The sequence below is a fragment of the Volvox carteri genome, assembly GCF_000143455.1.
Source record: "Volvox carteri f. nagariensis unplaced genomic scaffold VOLCAscaffold_66, whole genome shotgun sequence".
Classification (NCBI taxonomy): Eukaryota; Viridiplantae; Chlorophyta; class Chlorophyceae; order Chlamydomonadales; family Volvocaceae; genus Volvox; species Volvox carteri.
The window spans coordinates 725,874-739,548 of NW_003307609.1; the positions used below are offsets into that span (position 1 = coordinate 725,874).

The 13,675-nt window shown below is 56.2% G+C and overlaps 1 protein-coding gene across 1 annotated transcript; it reads right to left on the reverse strand.

Moving 5' to 3' along the window:
- Positions 1 to 6,217: 6,217 nt before the first annotated feature.
- On the reverse strand, positions 6,218 to 12,867 carry VOLCADRAFT_83868 (uncharacterized protein; the record flags this gene model as incomplete). Its single annotated transcript, XM_002956895.1, has 12 exons — positions 6,218 to 7,565; positions 7,766 to 8,117; positions 8,512 to 8,591; positions 9,124 to 9,255; positions 9,509 to 9,599; positions 9,884 to 10,028; positions 10,214 to 10,425; positions 10,733 to 10,983; positions 11,239 to 11,327; positions 11,504 to 11,751; positions 12,056 to 12,204; positions 12,727 to 12,867. The coding sequence occupies 12 exons, from the start codon at positions 12,865 to 12,867 to the stop codon at positions 7,512 to 7,514; spliced, it is 1,944 nt and encodes a 647-aa protein (XP_002956941.1). The 3' UTR covers positions 6,218 to 7,511.
- Positions 12,868 to 13,675: the final 808 nt, after the last annotated feature.

Genomic DNA, 13,675 nt, shown 5'->3' on the forward strand with positions numbered 1-13,675 from the left:
CAAGCATCTGATACATATCAACATTACAAACATTGCTGACGTCGTGGAGATTCGTGAAGCATCACTTTAGGTCAAAGTTTCGGTTATGAACTAACGGCCATCGGCAACGACTTTTGGATCTTGGAGCCAGTACCAGTTGTTGCGTGCATCATACTTCATCGTTATTCCACTGCACGTACAGGACGCACATACACACACAAACGCGCAACAAACATAGGAGATAGTCGTGATGGGTCATTCTCAGCAGGTCATATGACCTGGGCATGCATGCCCACAGCTCAGATCATTGGACATGATGAACACATGCTCAGCACAGCATGAAGCAAACAGCAGCGCGGCACATCTCTCCTGGAACCACAAACAGTCTCCCCCTTGCCCACAGCTCTACCTTATCATCACCATCATCATCATCATCATATCGTTTTCATGAGTAGTTGCCTTACCGCTTATAGACGTGAGTCGAGCTTGGGTACCTGCGAGCAGAAGAGTGTGCTTGCTTCCGTGGGAGGAGGCGAGCCTGGTTACCGACTGCGCTATCTGCCGCGGGGCGGTGTAATGGGCAGACGACGCAGTGGAAACCTGTCAGTACTGACTATATTAACTCGCGAAATTGCTCTTTCCGTCGCGCTCTCCGCGACTTGCCCTACTTTCTCACCAGTACGGCCCCGCCGTACCACCAACGAACAGCCGAGTACGCTCTCGGCAATACACAGAAAACCTTGGTTTTCTTTCGTTACTCTCAGAAAACCTACAGCACATTACGCATAGGACCTTGTCCCCAACCACTTGCGTGTCATCATATGCACAGCAACACCACACAACATATCAACAAGACAAAACCTACAGCACAGGGTCCTCTGGTCAACAGGCAGCCGCAGCAGTAATCGTCAAGAACACATCCAAATGCGTGAGGAACACAAAGCACTTCTCACACAACTGAGGGCAGCTTTCTGCAAAGACTCCGTGACATGCTGAGCACCACACCACCGTGCCCCCCCGTGTGCAGTGTTTATTGAACAAAGCAGGGATGGAGAAGGGACTTGGATGTGCCGAAAAGTACATTGAACACTCCGCCGTCGGAGTACTTCGCCGTACTCATCAGCAAAACTCTGCACGTGTGGAGAGCGGCCGCAGCTAAGAGTAGTATTGCTGCCAGACGAAACGCGGCCGACCCGCCCTTGATGGATCGACGCGGTGGCGGTGCAGCTGCGGGGGTCCTGCTGGGGCCAGAGCCGCTGCACCACCGCCGCCTACGCCAACGCCGATGAAAAAAAGCGGCTGAGGACCCCCCTGCCATATCCCCGCCGCCGCCGCCTCTATTTCCACCATCGCCACCTCCGCCGCCTCGTTGTCGCCAAAGTCCTCCTCCTCCTCCGCTGCCGCCGCCGCCGCCGCCGCCGCCGCTGGTGCTGCTGGTGCTGCTGGTGCTGCTCGGTGGTCGTGCAGCCGCCACCGTGTGCGCACACTGGGGGGCAAGTCGGCCCATCGCACCCTTTCCTCTGCGTCGCCCTCGTCAGCCAGCTGGTACAGCAGCTCGCCTGCATCCATGTTAGTCAATGTGGTTCCGGAGCTCATGACAGTGAGGCGAAGCGGCGAAATGTGTGTGTTAAAGTGTGTTAGTGTGTGTTAGTGTGTGTGTTTTACACCTCGGTTGCATTACCCAGAGAGGTGTAACGAGTGCCCAAATGCCGACTGAGAGAGCCAAATGCCATGAGGGGCGGGGGGGGGGGCGGGAGATGTCATGAGCTCAACTTGTACATGAGCGTACCAGGGCGGTCGGTGTGATGATGAGTGGGTAAGGTTGAAGAAGGAAGAGACTGCGAGAGATGGGACACATGCACGAACACGGCCTGCCGTGGCAAAAGTACGACATGACACAAAGACAAGACCATTTGGACCGCATACATACATACACGCACGCACGCTCCACATGTGCACGCATTTACCTGGCCCACGGTATTCAGACCGCCTTTGCCAGTCCTCCAGAAAACTCACGCCCGAATGCTGATGGGACATCGAGCACCCTCCGCCGCCAACGCCCCCCTCGTCGCCGCTGCCAGCATTACCGCCCCACAGCAGTGCGGGTGCGTAGTCGGGGCCGTGCGGAGCACCGTAGGGGTCACCATAGGCGTCTCCGCCGTCGCGGCGACAGTTACACGCGTACACGGCCACCAGAGCGACCCGTGGGTTAGTCAGGTGACGCAGGAGGCGCGCCAAGGCGGGACCAGTCCATTCCATAACGCCCTGGACGTGGAAGGTCGGGGGGCACGAGGGACCCCAGGGGGGGGGAAGACGAACCACCACGTTAGTGAGAGTGAAGCTGATGCCAAGTGGGGAAAACTGATGTGGCCGATGTGAAGAAAGCATAGCTAACCAGGACCAGGACCAGGACCCGGGGGAGCAAAACGGGGGGACAGTAGCATGGATAGGTGGAGCTCACTGCTCTACATGCGTATACATATCATATACAGACATGCATACAGGCACACTCGACTTGACTACAATGGGATCGCGGGGTTCCGGAGGGGAAGGTGCTCTTGCCTTGCAGTGGCCGGGCACCTCGTCGACGAGGCAGCTCGCAGTGGGCAGTTCAGCTGCGTGCACTCGCTGCCACAGCGGACGGGGAGAGGGACCCACTTCCAGAGGTGCGGGGGCGGAGGGCCAGGCACCGCCGCCACCGCCGCCGCCGCCGCCGCCACCGCCGCCGCCGCCAACTTCGCCACCCCCCGGCGGTCCACTAGCAGGTCTAGGTCCACGGACGTCCGCCCTAGGCGTCACGACGGCGAGGGTCGTGTACCGGGGCCCTCGCAGGTCGTTCTCACCGCGGGCATCGAAATAGAGCCTGAACAGGCAATAAAGGCATTAGCAACGATTAAAACAAGAACAAGAAGCTGAACAGCATAGCGGGCGGTTGGGCAGGGCCGACCACTGGCAATATTCCGGCTACTGGCGCCGTATGTCCGTACGATATACGGTATGCCCAAACTCAGATACCCCATGCACGTGTACGTGATACACCGTACCGTACAGCGATAGGCGATGAGTCTAGCAGCAGTTTATTTACGCATTATTGAAGCAGCTTTCCTAAGAGCAGCCCACGTGAATTCGGGCAGCTGGGTGCGATCGCGCGCCGAGAAGGCTGTCGGTTACTGCGACACTGCTAGAGCTTATAAAGCTGTTAGCGGATACGCGCGGGTACTTAGCACCGGCCGGACCCGTGTCGATCAGTATTCTGTACATTATTCGTATTTCTTACTTTAACCCATTTACCGCAAAACCCCGATACCCCAACGAACGCCAAAACAAACCCCGCAAAAAAAAACCGCACGCAGCACCTCAGGTAGGCCGGTCCGGACTCTGTAGCAGTGGGCTGTAGCTCCAAGTACAGAAAGCGGCAGGCGTAGAATCTGGCAGTCTGGGGGAAGTTGTAGCGCCACAGGCAGGCCGCCGGAGCCAGCGGCAGGGCGGCCACGGCGTTGCGGGTGTTGCGATGGAGCACCAGGCGCTGTGGTCTCCGATATCGAGGAGTTGGGGAGGGGAAAGGGGAACGTGGTTGGGCGGATGTTTGGTTGGGCGGTTAGTCGAGTGGCAGTTGGTAGTTGCTTGCACCGGTAGAAGTTTCTGCTGTTTGGTAATGGTACTAAGGTTTACTACTACGCAGCGAGCCCCGGATAGGCCCCAAGGGAGTATAACCCCAGCAGGGTGGTAGGGAGGGCGGTCGGGGGCTACCCCGGACAGCCGCACACAGCAATGCTGAGAGAATCCAGCGACGAGAATACACATACATACATACACACACACACCTTGAGAGCAGCAATGCAACTCTCTCACACTCAGTGAAGCCTATGAAACTCGGCAAGGGATGTGCCCCACTACAGCCCACTACTACTACTACAAGTGGGAAGGAGCCTGTAGGACCCTCCTGGAGAAAAGCAGCAAAACGCACCAGTTGCTGTTTGTGGCGTAGCAAGCATACTAGGGTTTACTAGGGGTGGATTGGAAAGGCACACTGCCCGCTCAGGCCTCAGCAACGGCGGTAACGTGTGATCAAACTGCCGCCTCACGCTGAAGACTTGCCAGTCGCTAAGAGTATTCTTAAATATCCCGACAGGAAGGAAAATATCTTTTAAGTGATAACACGTCTGGTGATAAGGAGAACACGCAGGGAGATGTGGGAGGCTCGTCGAGGACGTGGGAAAGCCTCCACGCAGTGCCCTCCAGGAAATACCATAATGTATACATGGACCGTGTTAATTATAATAATAATTATTATTTATACGGGACGCCATGTGACGGCATGTACGGCATGTACGGCATGTGCAATGCGTACCCGAAAAGAACCGCCGTAGGTGCTGCTGTGCAAGGTTCGCATGGGCCACATCCGCGCGGCTATTTTACGCCACAGGAGGTTGTCACTTCCTGCGGAACAGCGTCAGGTGTGGCGTGTGGAGAGAGATGAGCCGGGAAGAGTTAGATTTGGAATGGGCTGGGCGCAGACTTACTTACCGATAGCACGCCAATCCCGGCACACCTGCAGCCATGCAATAAATAGCGTAAGTTAAAGGAGAAGAATATTGTTTGAATTGGTGTGCTCATGACACCAACACCAATAAAGCAAGGAAGCGCTTCCGAGAACCAGGCTGAGCGAAACCCTTCGTCATCACCTGGCAGGCCATGCGCACATCATCGACTTCGAGATAACCAAAAATCGCATGCCAAAGAGCTGGCAGGAGTTCCTTGGCTTGCTGCGCTTCCAACGAATCACTTTGGCCGTAAGCGTGATGCGAGGCCATTTTGAAGGCTTCTATGGCAGCCAACTGATGGGAAAAGTTTAATTTCATTGCGTTAAACTCTGATGTGTACCCGCACAGAAAAACGTACGGTGCATAGTTGCCAGCCGCGAGGACATTCTCCGGTGACTCGATCGCTTTCGGCCCAAACAACTGCACATCCCAGGTGCCTTGGAAGGTCCGTCAGGGTTTCGGCGTGATGTGAGTGTGTCTCTCAGCCTCTTTTTAAGTTGTTGAGTTTTGCTAGTTTCCACCTTTGTTCAAGAACCTCGCCAGCCGTTGCTCTGACCGACACGGCCCCATAGGCAAGTTTCGTAACCTGCCTTACCCTGCCCAACACAAACCCCAATCAGCTTGCCAGCGTTCTGCACCATCAGCGCTTGATTGCGTTTTGTATGCGTGTGCGTGTAGGCAACGCGCCCAGAAGCTTTCCAAATCCCGCAACTCACGCCGCACAGTGTAAACGAGCCCCGCACTACGCGCCTTTTTTCCCTCTGCGTCACATTCCACTCAGATCAACCCGCGAAACTTGGAGCTCGTGCACACAAACGTGTGGTTGGGAGTTGGTATTCACCGCCTGGCTGAGTTTAAATGATGGAGCGTTGTTTTAGGAAGGTATGAGGAGACGAGGGTGAGGCATGTACCGTTTCGCAACGGTGGTGATTGGTGATTGGTGATATAGTGCGAGGCCCTATCAACTCAAAAAGGGAGAGATAACAGTTGCCTTACAAGGTACCTGCCAGGACCTTTTAGCCTGAGCTCTAGCGACGCCAGCACTACTTTTGGGATCGTTAGTACTAGTTTGGGATCTGTACTATATATTGGGATCGTTGCAGGCTTGCGACCTTCCTGTCAGCAACACAGTTGACAATATGGAACAGGGTTGAAGAGTGTTGCCTGAATTGATATCGATTGGGTAATACCATGAGGGTCCCGCCTGTCCGGCCTAGAGGGGGCGTTTGCGGGTTAGAGCCCCACGAAGACGTTTGAGGTGCGTGTTCGCGCGTGTTGTAATGTAAAGGAGGGGATGCGGGGGACTGCTGGGCCGCATGTATGGGTTTGTGAAGGGTCGCAGGGGAACACAAACGCAGGCTGTGGGTTGTTATGAAGTGTGGTGCTGACAGTTGGGCGCGCCTGAGGCAGACATGAGACAGTGGTACTGCGGTGAATACCGAGCACGGGTGGCAGGAGATTTCGATGCCCCTGGCTCAGCCATCCTACCATTTCGTCTGCGACTGGCGTGCTGCAATGGAGAGGATGAGGATAGGACACCACCTTGTTGCCACCCCGACGACCCTGTGCAGCGGCCTCGGTAGGATGTGGTCATCCAGGGGGCCATCTCCGCACTTTAACGGCTCTCCTCCAATCTTTGCACGCGGTCGGCGATTCCTTGCAAACCCTTGCGCTGCAAGGATGGGAATATTGTGCGCATGCTTTTAACTACATGGGCGGGTCCCAAGCCCCAAGGCTGGAACCCGATAAAGCTCATGTACACATTTGCAGTGTTCCTCTTTTATGAAACGAGGAATCAAAGGCCATTCATTTAACGCATGCCATTCAACCAGAGCCGCGCAGGAAAAAGCCATACACAAAGGTACAAAGGACATACGGCCAGGAACGCAGCCACAAGGTAGCGACCATGTGAAGATCAACTATCCCTGTAAACGGATGTAAACAACGTCATGAGGTAACAGCAGTCATTGTGGTGGTGTACTGCTACTACTGACGGTTTCTGGTAAGCCTGTCCTGCAGCTTTGATTGCAGCCCAGTATGGCACACCCGGCGCAGTAGTCTCAAACGTGATCACTATCACAATTGCAGCAGGATGCACGTCGAACTCCGCGCCCAAGCGCCCAAGCACGTTCCCGTCATCGTGCATGCGCGTCCTAGTGCACTGAAAGTGAAGTGCATCATACCCACCCCGGTAACTCCGCCTCATCTGATCGTTGGTCATGAAACTCCCGAACCTGATTGCTCAGTTAAACGCTCGCCGCGGTATATGCCGCCATGCGCCCCCAACCCCCGACGGGTTCAGTTCACAAGGGCAGGTTGTCTCCGTCCCATCCACAGACTTCTGAGCAGCAGCAAAAGCATGCAGCACCAGAGCGGACCCAAATACGCCATGTCGATATCAAGCCTCAATGACACCCTACATTAAGCAATTGCCGAGCGTCGAGAAGGAACACCGACGCTCCATCCACATCCCATCCGCATGTCCTGTACTGCGCATGGGAACACATGGGCTTGCAGACTCCAAGGCAACTGCAGCTTCCGCTTCTCTCGAATTCCTAAATATGACCAAAAGACTAGGGCCACGCTACCGCGGCTATTCTTTTCACCCCAATCCCTCCATCAGGGAATTCCACAGCTGAATCAACAGGATCAGCAGCAGCGACCGACAGCAGCACCGTCTTGACAGTTTCCTCGAGAGTTGTCCATGCAACTCCCGGCGATCTGCCGCTCCTCTTTGCCATCTGCAGGCTACCTTCCTGGCCATGCAGCCCATGGAGTGTGAGATTTTGTTGGTCAACAAAACCTCACACTCCATAGGCTGCATGCCGCCATGCTATCATGCTAAGCATGGTGTCGGGCCTCGTAGGTGGGGCTATATAGCGGTTTACGGCGTGCTCGCCGGAAGGCTCCTAAATTCCTCTTGCATAAGCGTCCTGGAAACCGCCCGAGCAACCAACGAAACGTCTCATCGCTCCAGCTGATCTCGGCTTACGGTGAAGAGAACATCGCGTTCAGCTCCATGGCGCTCAGGAAGCGAACCTCCTGAGAGCAGGGGGGTATACAACATGCGGTGTGAATGCAGGATGGTGGGGTGGTGGTGGTGGCGAGTGCACGTCGCTATGGGAAGAGCGGTTACAGACATACCATCCATCCATCCAATAGCTGTAGACGATAAGAGGGTCGAATTCTTAGCCCTGCCGGACTTTTAACCAATAGCCCCACAGGCATCAGGAGGCACTGACCTGCAGCTGCTCCCTCTCGCTCTGCAGCCGCCGCGGAAGGCCAACCACTTGCAGCTGTTCTAGCTCCCCAGGTGTCAATGCGCCGGACGAGGCACCGGCGCCACCAGCAATCACCATGCTGTTGTGCGGCTGCTGATCCCTCTCCAAAGAGGCCGACGCGTGGTAAGACGCATCAGTGTGGTGGAGGACGTCCAGCAGACCGCGGCGGTGGCTGGTGGCCGCGCCGCTCAGCGGCTTGGCCGGCACGTAGCCTTCCACCTCCATACGCGTGTCGCCGTGCTTGGGTGTCCACTGCGCACCAAACTCCCGACGGAACCGGTCTTGATGAGGCCGGTCGGCAAAGAAGTCGTACCTATGCGGTGGCGGCACGGAACGGGTTGAGTTGGTGACCATCGGTCAGATGGCGGAGAAGGAATGGCAGGTGAAAAGGCCATGTGCTGGAATGTGTGCAAATAGGAAAGAGGGGACATGCACTGTCCGAGGCATGAGCAGCTTGAAACCCGCGTGCAGCCACGGACAGGTTCTTTCTCATGTAAGCTGTGGGACAGGCGGTGTACTGAATGACCGGATGCGAGCCGGCATTACGGCAACGGCGGGACATGGATGATAATTCGTAAACGCGATTAAGGGACCGTGCATGCGAATAGTGTAGGCCTTAAGGGAACAACCGAACCTTCTACAGAACCCGCATGATTAACTTGAATCTCCACACAACTCTCCCTGGGGAGCCGCTGTCCCTCCCTCACCAGATCCAGCCGGGGTTGTTGGCCAGGCAGCAGAACACGGAAGCGTAGTGGTTCATGCGGTTCACGAACTGGTCCTGCTTCTGTGAGTCACAAAAAGGCAGGAGGACCACGGGGCGGGGGCCATGGCGGGCGAGGGCGTTGGCCAGGCAGCAAGAGATAGAACGCGTCAGATCGATTTCTGTCGCCGGCGATAGTGGTCAAGGCAGATCACAACGGTGGCAGACTGGGATAGAAGGAGGAGGAGGATTAGCTGGGGGCAGCCAAAGACGACCACGAACTGGCCTTTTAGCCGTGGAGGAGCCTTGGGCGAAAGATGATAAGGTAAGAAGATACCTAGTAAATGCTAAATTATCACCAAGGCTGGTATGGGAGCACGGTAAAGGTGAGATTATCTTAATACTAACGGCCACTGGCGTGTACCGGACGCACCGACTTGCAGCCTCAAGTGCAACACGAGATCTACACTACACAAGTCGCCGGCTCATCACCCCGCGAGGAATCGCCGATCCAAACGCCATTTCGCCTGAACCGGCAGGAATATTGCGTGTAGAGGTTCTCCGGCCCGTTCCCTCCAACACAACACGCAGAGAGCCAAGTGAAAGACGGACCGACCTCCTTGCTGCTGAACTCCTTAAACGCCTCCGCCGCGTTGCTCAGGGTGATGATCTTGAAGCCCCGCACCGCTTCCAGCGCCTTGTTGATCTGATCGCTGTTCAGCTGAGGAGCCAGTCGCACCACACCGTCCTACGGGAGTAAAGTCGGACAAAGACGCATGAGCACAGCCATATGGCGGCGAGCCCGCTCCGAATCCATTGTAAACAATACCATAAAAGCAATGGTACCCGAACGGTGTGCCCTCGCTGTGTACATAGTGTAGGATAGCGATCTGCTCGCCACGTGCGCGTCTAGTTGAGACCACCACTACACTTCAGTCCATTGCTGCTACTCGCATTGTAACAGCAGCGGAAAGCAACCATGGGTCTTCACTCACCTTGACCGGCGCCGGCGCATCGCCGTTGGAGCAGTCGGCCTCGCCTGGCTTGCAAATCACCACCGTGACGCGACTCTCATTGACCGCCTTGTTCATCCTGCACGCACATTTGCAGCGTGTACAAACCTAGTTTCAGCAGGACGAACACTTGCACATGCACATCGAGTGACATTTCCATTCAGGCATATATGCCGTGCATATTATGCATGCGTCTCGCGGCGCAGTTCGCGGCCCAGTTCGCGGCCCAGTTCGCGGCCCTTTCCTAAACCATATACCGGCAACGGCACCGCCACCAGCACTGTCTTACGTCCCACTCCCACTCCTCCTCCTCCTCCTCACTCCCTCTTCAGTACGGTGTCCTGCAAGCCACCCGCTCCTTACCGCGGGTTGTTGAAAAATGAGTACTCGCGATACTCCAGGTGCGGGCCAAATTCGGGTCGCTGGGGGTACCACCCGCCCTCCAGATCAAGGACGTGATCAGCTGGGCAGATGAAGGGCTTCTTCCAGTGGGTGCCGGGGATGTTGCCTGAGAAGGCAACGAAGAAATCGACGGCAGGCATCCGCAGGTCAACGCGTGGAAAGGATGAGGATTAGGCGATGGGGGAAGCGGAGGTGGGCCTAACAGCGAAGCAGCAGCAAAATGTCTGTGCGGGAGGAAAGGTCGTGTTGCCTTCCTAACCCTAGCACCGCAACCCCGTTCCCCGTCCCCACCATCATACAACGGCGCCCAGTACTTGTCCAGTTGGCACCAGATGGGCGGCAGTACCACCACACGCCCCGTGATGACCGCCACCGCCACCGCCGCCCGCAGCCGGAAGAGCTGGTGGTGCACCAGAGCAAAGTGGTCACCCAGCTTGTCGCCCGTCATGGCGCCCAGTACTGGCTGAGCGGCACGGTCCAGCAGCTCTTTAGGGATGTCCATGCTGCGATGGCAGGAGGAAACAGATGGGGAAAGAAAGGAGAATGAGGAAAAAGGCACTAGCCCCATTGTTCCCATTTCCGTCCCAACAACCCCCTCCTTCCCACAGAACATAGCAAGCACAGAACCCCGGGCAATCAAACTCCAGCCATCTCAGACAAGACACAGCATTACCTTCTCGCGGCTAAATCCTTGAAGCACAACGGCAGGTCAGGCGGCGAGATAACAACAACACCAGGCCAAGCACGGCTAGGTCCCAGCCGCACTAGGCCAGCATAGGTACACCACAAGCAAATACCGCAACAACTCACTCAATCGCCACAAAGCCCCGCGGATGGTCATAGTACTCGGGCGGGTCAGCAAACAGCATTTCCTCGCGGAAGCGATGTCGCTTGCCGGGTGTGCCGCTGTACTGGAAAGTGGCGTGCGCTACGTAAGGCTCAAGTCCCAACTCCTGGTACTTGTGCTGAACAAAGAAGGTGTGGCCGCTGGCAAACAGGGCACATGGTAGCACGCCCACGCGCAACTTGCCATTGTAGCCCATCCACAAATTCTTGGGCGGCTCCGAGTGACGATGGCCCTGCAGGAAGGGTGCGGGGAGGAAACCATGGAAACATGGAAAGGAGCCCTTATACAGAGAAAAGGTGCACGCAAAGCACAAGCACGCTCCAGATGGCAAGGGATACGGCACTTCACATAGCCCAGTTATCCTTCCTTGAGCATCTCCTTCCTCTCCTTCACCTTCCCACGGGTCCCAAACTCCGCAAAAAATGCCCAGCCACTACACACACACACACACACGTCCTGAGCAGCTCACGGTTAGGGCGGCACCTACCTTGCGCGCCAGGTCGTTGAAAGCGGTCTGGTCCCACATCTTTGGGTCGTCCAGCGCCTTCACCCACTCGTCTGTGTAGAGCAAAGCGAAAGGAAGAGGAAGTCAACTTGGCTTCTCTCTCGTCTGTATCCACTTTCTAGTAATTTCCTGGTCGATTCCATCCCAATGCACTCTTCCATTAGGTTCTGCACGTCCTTTCCTTCCTTTCCCCAACCCGGTCCCTGCGCTTCCATTCTCAACTCCTCACCCACGAACTCCTTGCTGTTGGGTCTGAACAGCATGATGCCGATGTTGAACGCGCTGCCCGCATCCGGGAATCGCTCCAGGGAATCGTCCTTGACCGTAGGTGACAGCTGGTCGGTGGAGGTGAGGATGTCGGCCTCGGGGTAGCGGTGGAAGTAGGGGATGGGGTTCTTCAGCCAGGCTGTATCAATGTCCGAGACCACGACCGTCACGTCCAGAGCCAGGACGTCCCGAATGAGCTTGATCTTAAACCTGGGTGGCGCGCGAAAGGAGGACATCGAAAGAAGGAACATAGGCGGGATGGGAATGGGGTTTCTGAGGGGACAGAAACAGGAAAAGAGGTGATGGGCGAGTTGAAAATGCTGGCGCGTATATGCTGGAACGTGTAGGAGCAAAATTCGGTGGCACGCCAACGAGCGGCGGGAGATTCTTGAGCGTCCCGAATGGACCTAAGCAACAGAGCAGAGCGAGCTGGCGGGCGAGAGGGAGGCATCAGATGTCTCAAAAAAACCCGCCAGCGTCACTGCCAGCTGGCCCATCGAAACCCTGGCCCCACCTGCCCATGAGGTGGAAGTTCTGGCTGCCCCAGCCCAGATCCCGCTTGGTGATGCCTGTGTTCATTCGCCAGGTGTTAATATTGAGCTCGACAAGGTCCTTCAGCATGTCGTCATCCATGGCGCCCACCATGTAGCCACTAACACCCGACTGAAGGGAGGGGAGGGGTGGGGTGCAGGGGGGTAAGGGGTAAGGGAAAACGAAGCCGACCCAGAAGTTTTGCGTGGGTGGTGGGACAGAAGGCATTTGGGAGAAATATACGAGTGGTGTCGTCCTCCTCGCCTCCACCTAGTCTCTACCTGGCCTAAGATCCTCCCAAAGCCGTGCATACGGGGCGGCCAAGTGCTGCTGTCACGCCCCCATGCAACGTCATGCAGCGCAGCCGCTCCAATATCGGCTTCCTTCCCGCTCAACCCAGAGATGGCCCCGACCCAAATTCCAGAACCCAGAACCCGCAGACATATGTCGTATTCCATTTCCCATTCCTCCCGCATGTTCCTTCCTCTTTCCTCTAGATATCTGTGATCGTCCCTTAGGGCAATGCATTGGCAAAAATCCTGCCCTCCTTAAACCTGTGGCAGGCCATGCTGTCGCCAATCCAGCTGTAAGGCCTGCCAGCCGGTCTACACCCACGAAGTCTCTCTCCGCCCTGTCTACGTGTCTTCCCCGCACCTTTTTCAGGTTATATACCCAAGTCTTGGCAAAGTCCAGGTAGTGGTGGTTGGCCCAGGTAATCATGATCAACCCGTCCTGGAGCAGCGGCAAGACGCGCTCCCTGCGGAAAGCGTTGCGGAAATGCGAGTGGATAGCCATGTTTTGTGCATAACATGAAGGGGGGCTCTCAATTGCTGCATGTACGGGAGATACAGGGGATATTTCCACGAAAAGCGGCTACGTATGTTACAAATTACAAGTTCCGCATAACTGCGGGGACTTCCATAAAAGCCGGAGAGTCCATGGACGGCAAATAATAACTTTTTTGTGGTGCCGGGTGAGGACGTTGTCGTCCTTCCTGTAGTTGGGTCAAACTGTCGATAGACGGAGGTTCTGTGACCCTGGGCGCGTGGACCTGTAAATAAATGCTCCATTTACGTGCCATCGTTAAGAGAAGTTACGCCTTGCCTTCAAGTGAGAAGCAGGCCCAAACCCGGGAGCCGAAATAGCTGGGCCATTCCCTCATACCGTTTGGCCTCTGGCGCGAACGTCCCTTACCTGGTTAGGGGGTAGCCATCTGGGTTGAACGATTCCGGGGGAGGTGGCAACGGTGGCGGTGGCGAAGGAGGAGGCGGTGAGGGACTGACCTTCGGCTCCACCTTCGGCTCCACTTTCGGCTCTACCTTTGGCTCCACCTTCGGCTCCACCTTCGGCTCCACTTTGGTTTGCAACGTCCCTCCAGCGCCTCCGCTACCTGTTGCTGCTGCCCCCGAAGTTCCCACACTGTTCGTAGGCTGTACTGATGAAGTCTTGGCCTCTGCACGGCGTTAAGCGACGAAACCGCCGGGCCAAGGTAAATGCATCAGCACTACTCGGTGGTCAATACAAAGCCCGTCCTCCGGCCGTCGTTGTGTTCTTGTACCTGGCAAGGGGGACTGCTGACTTGGATGCACCGCGTCCTGGTACG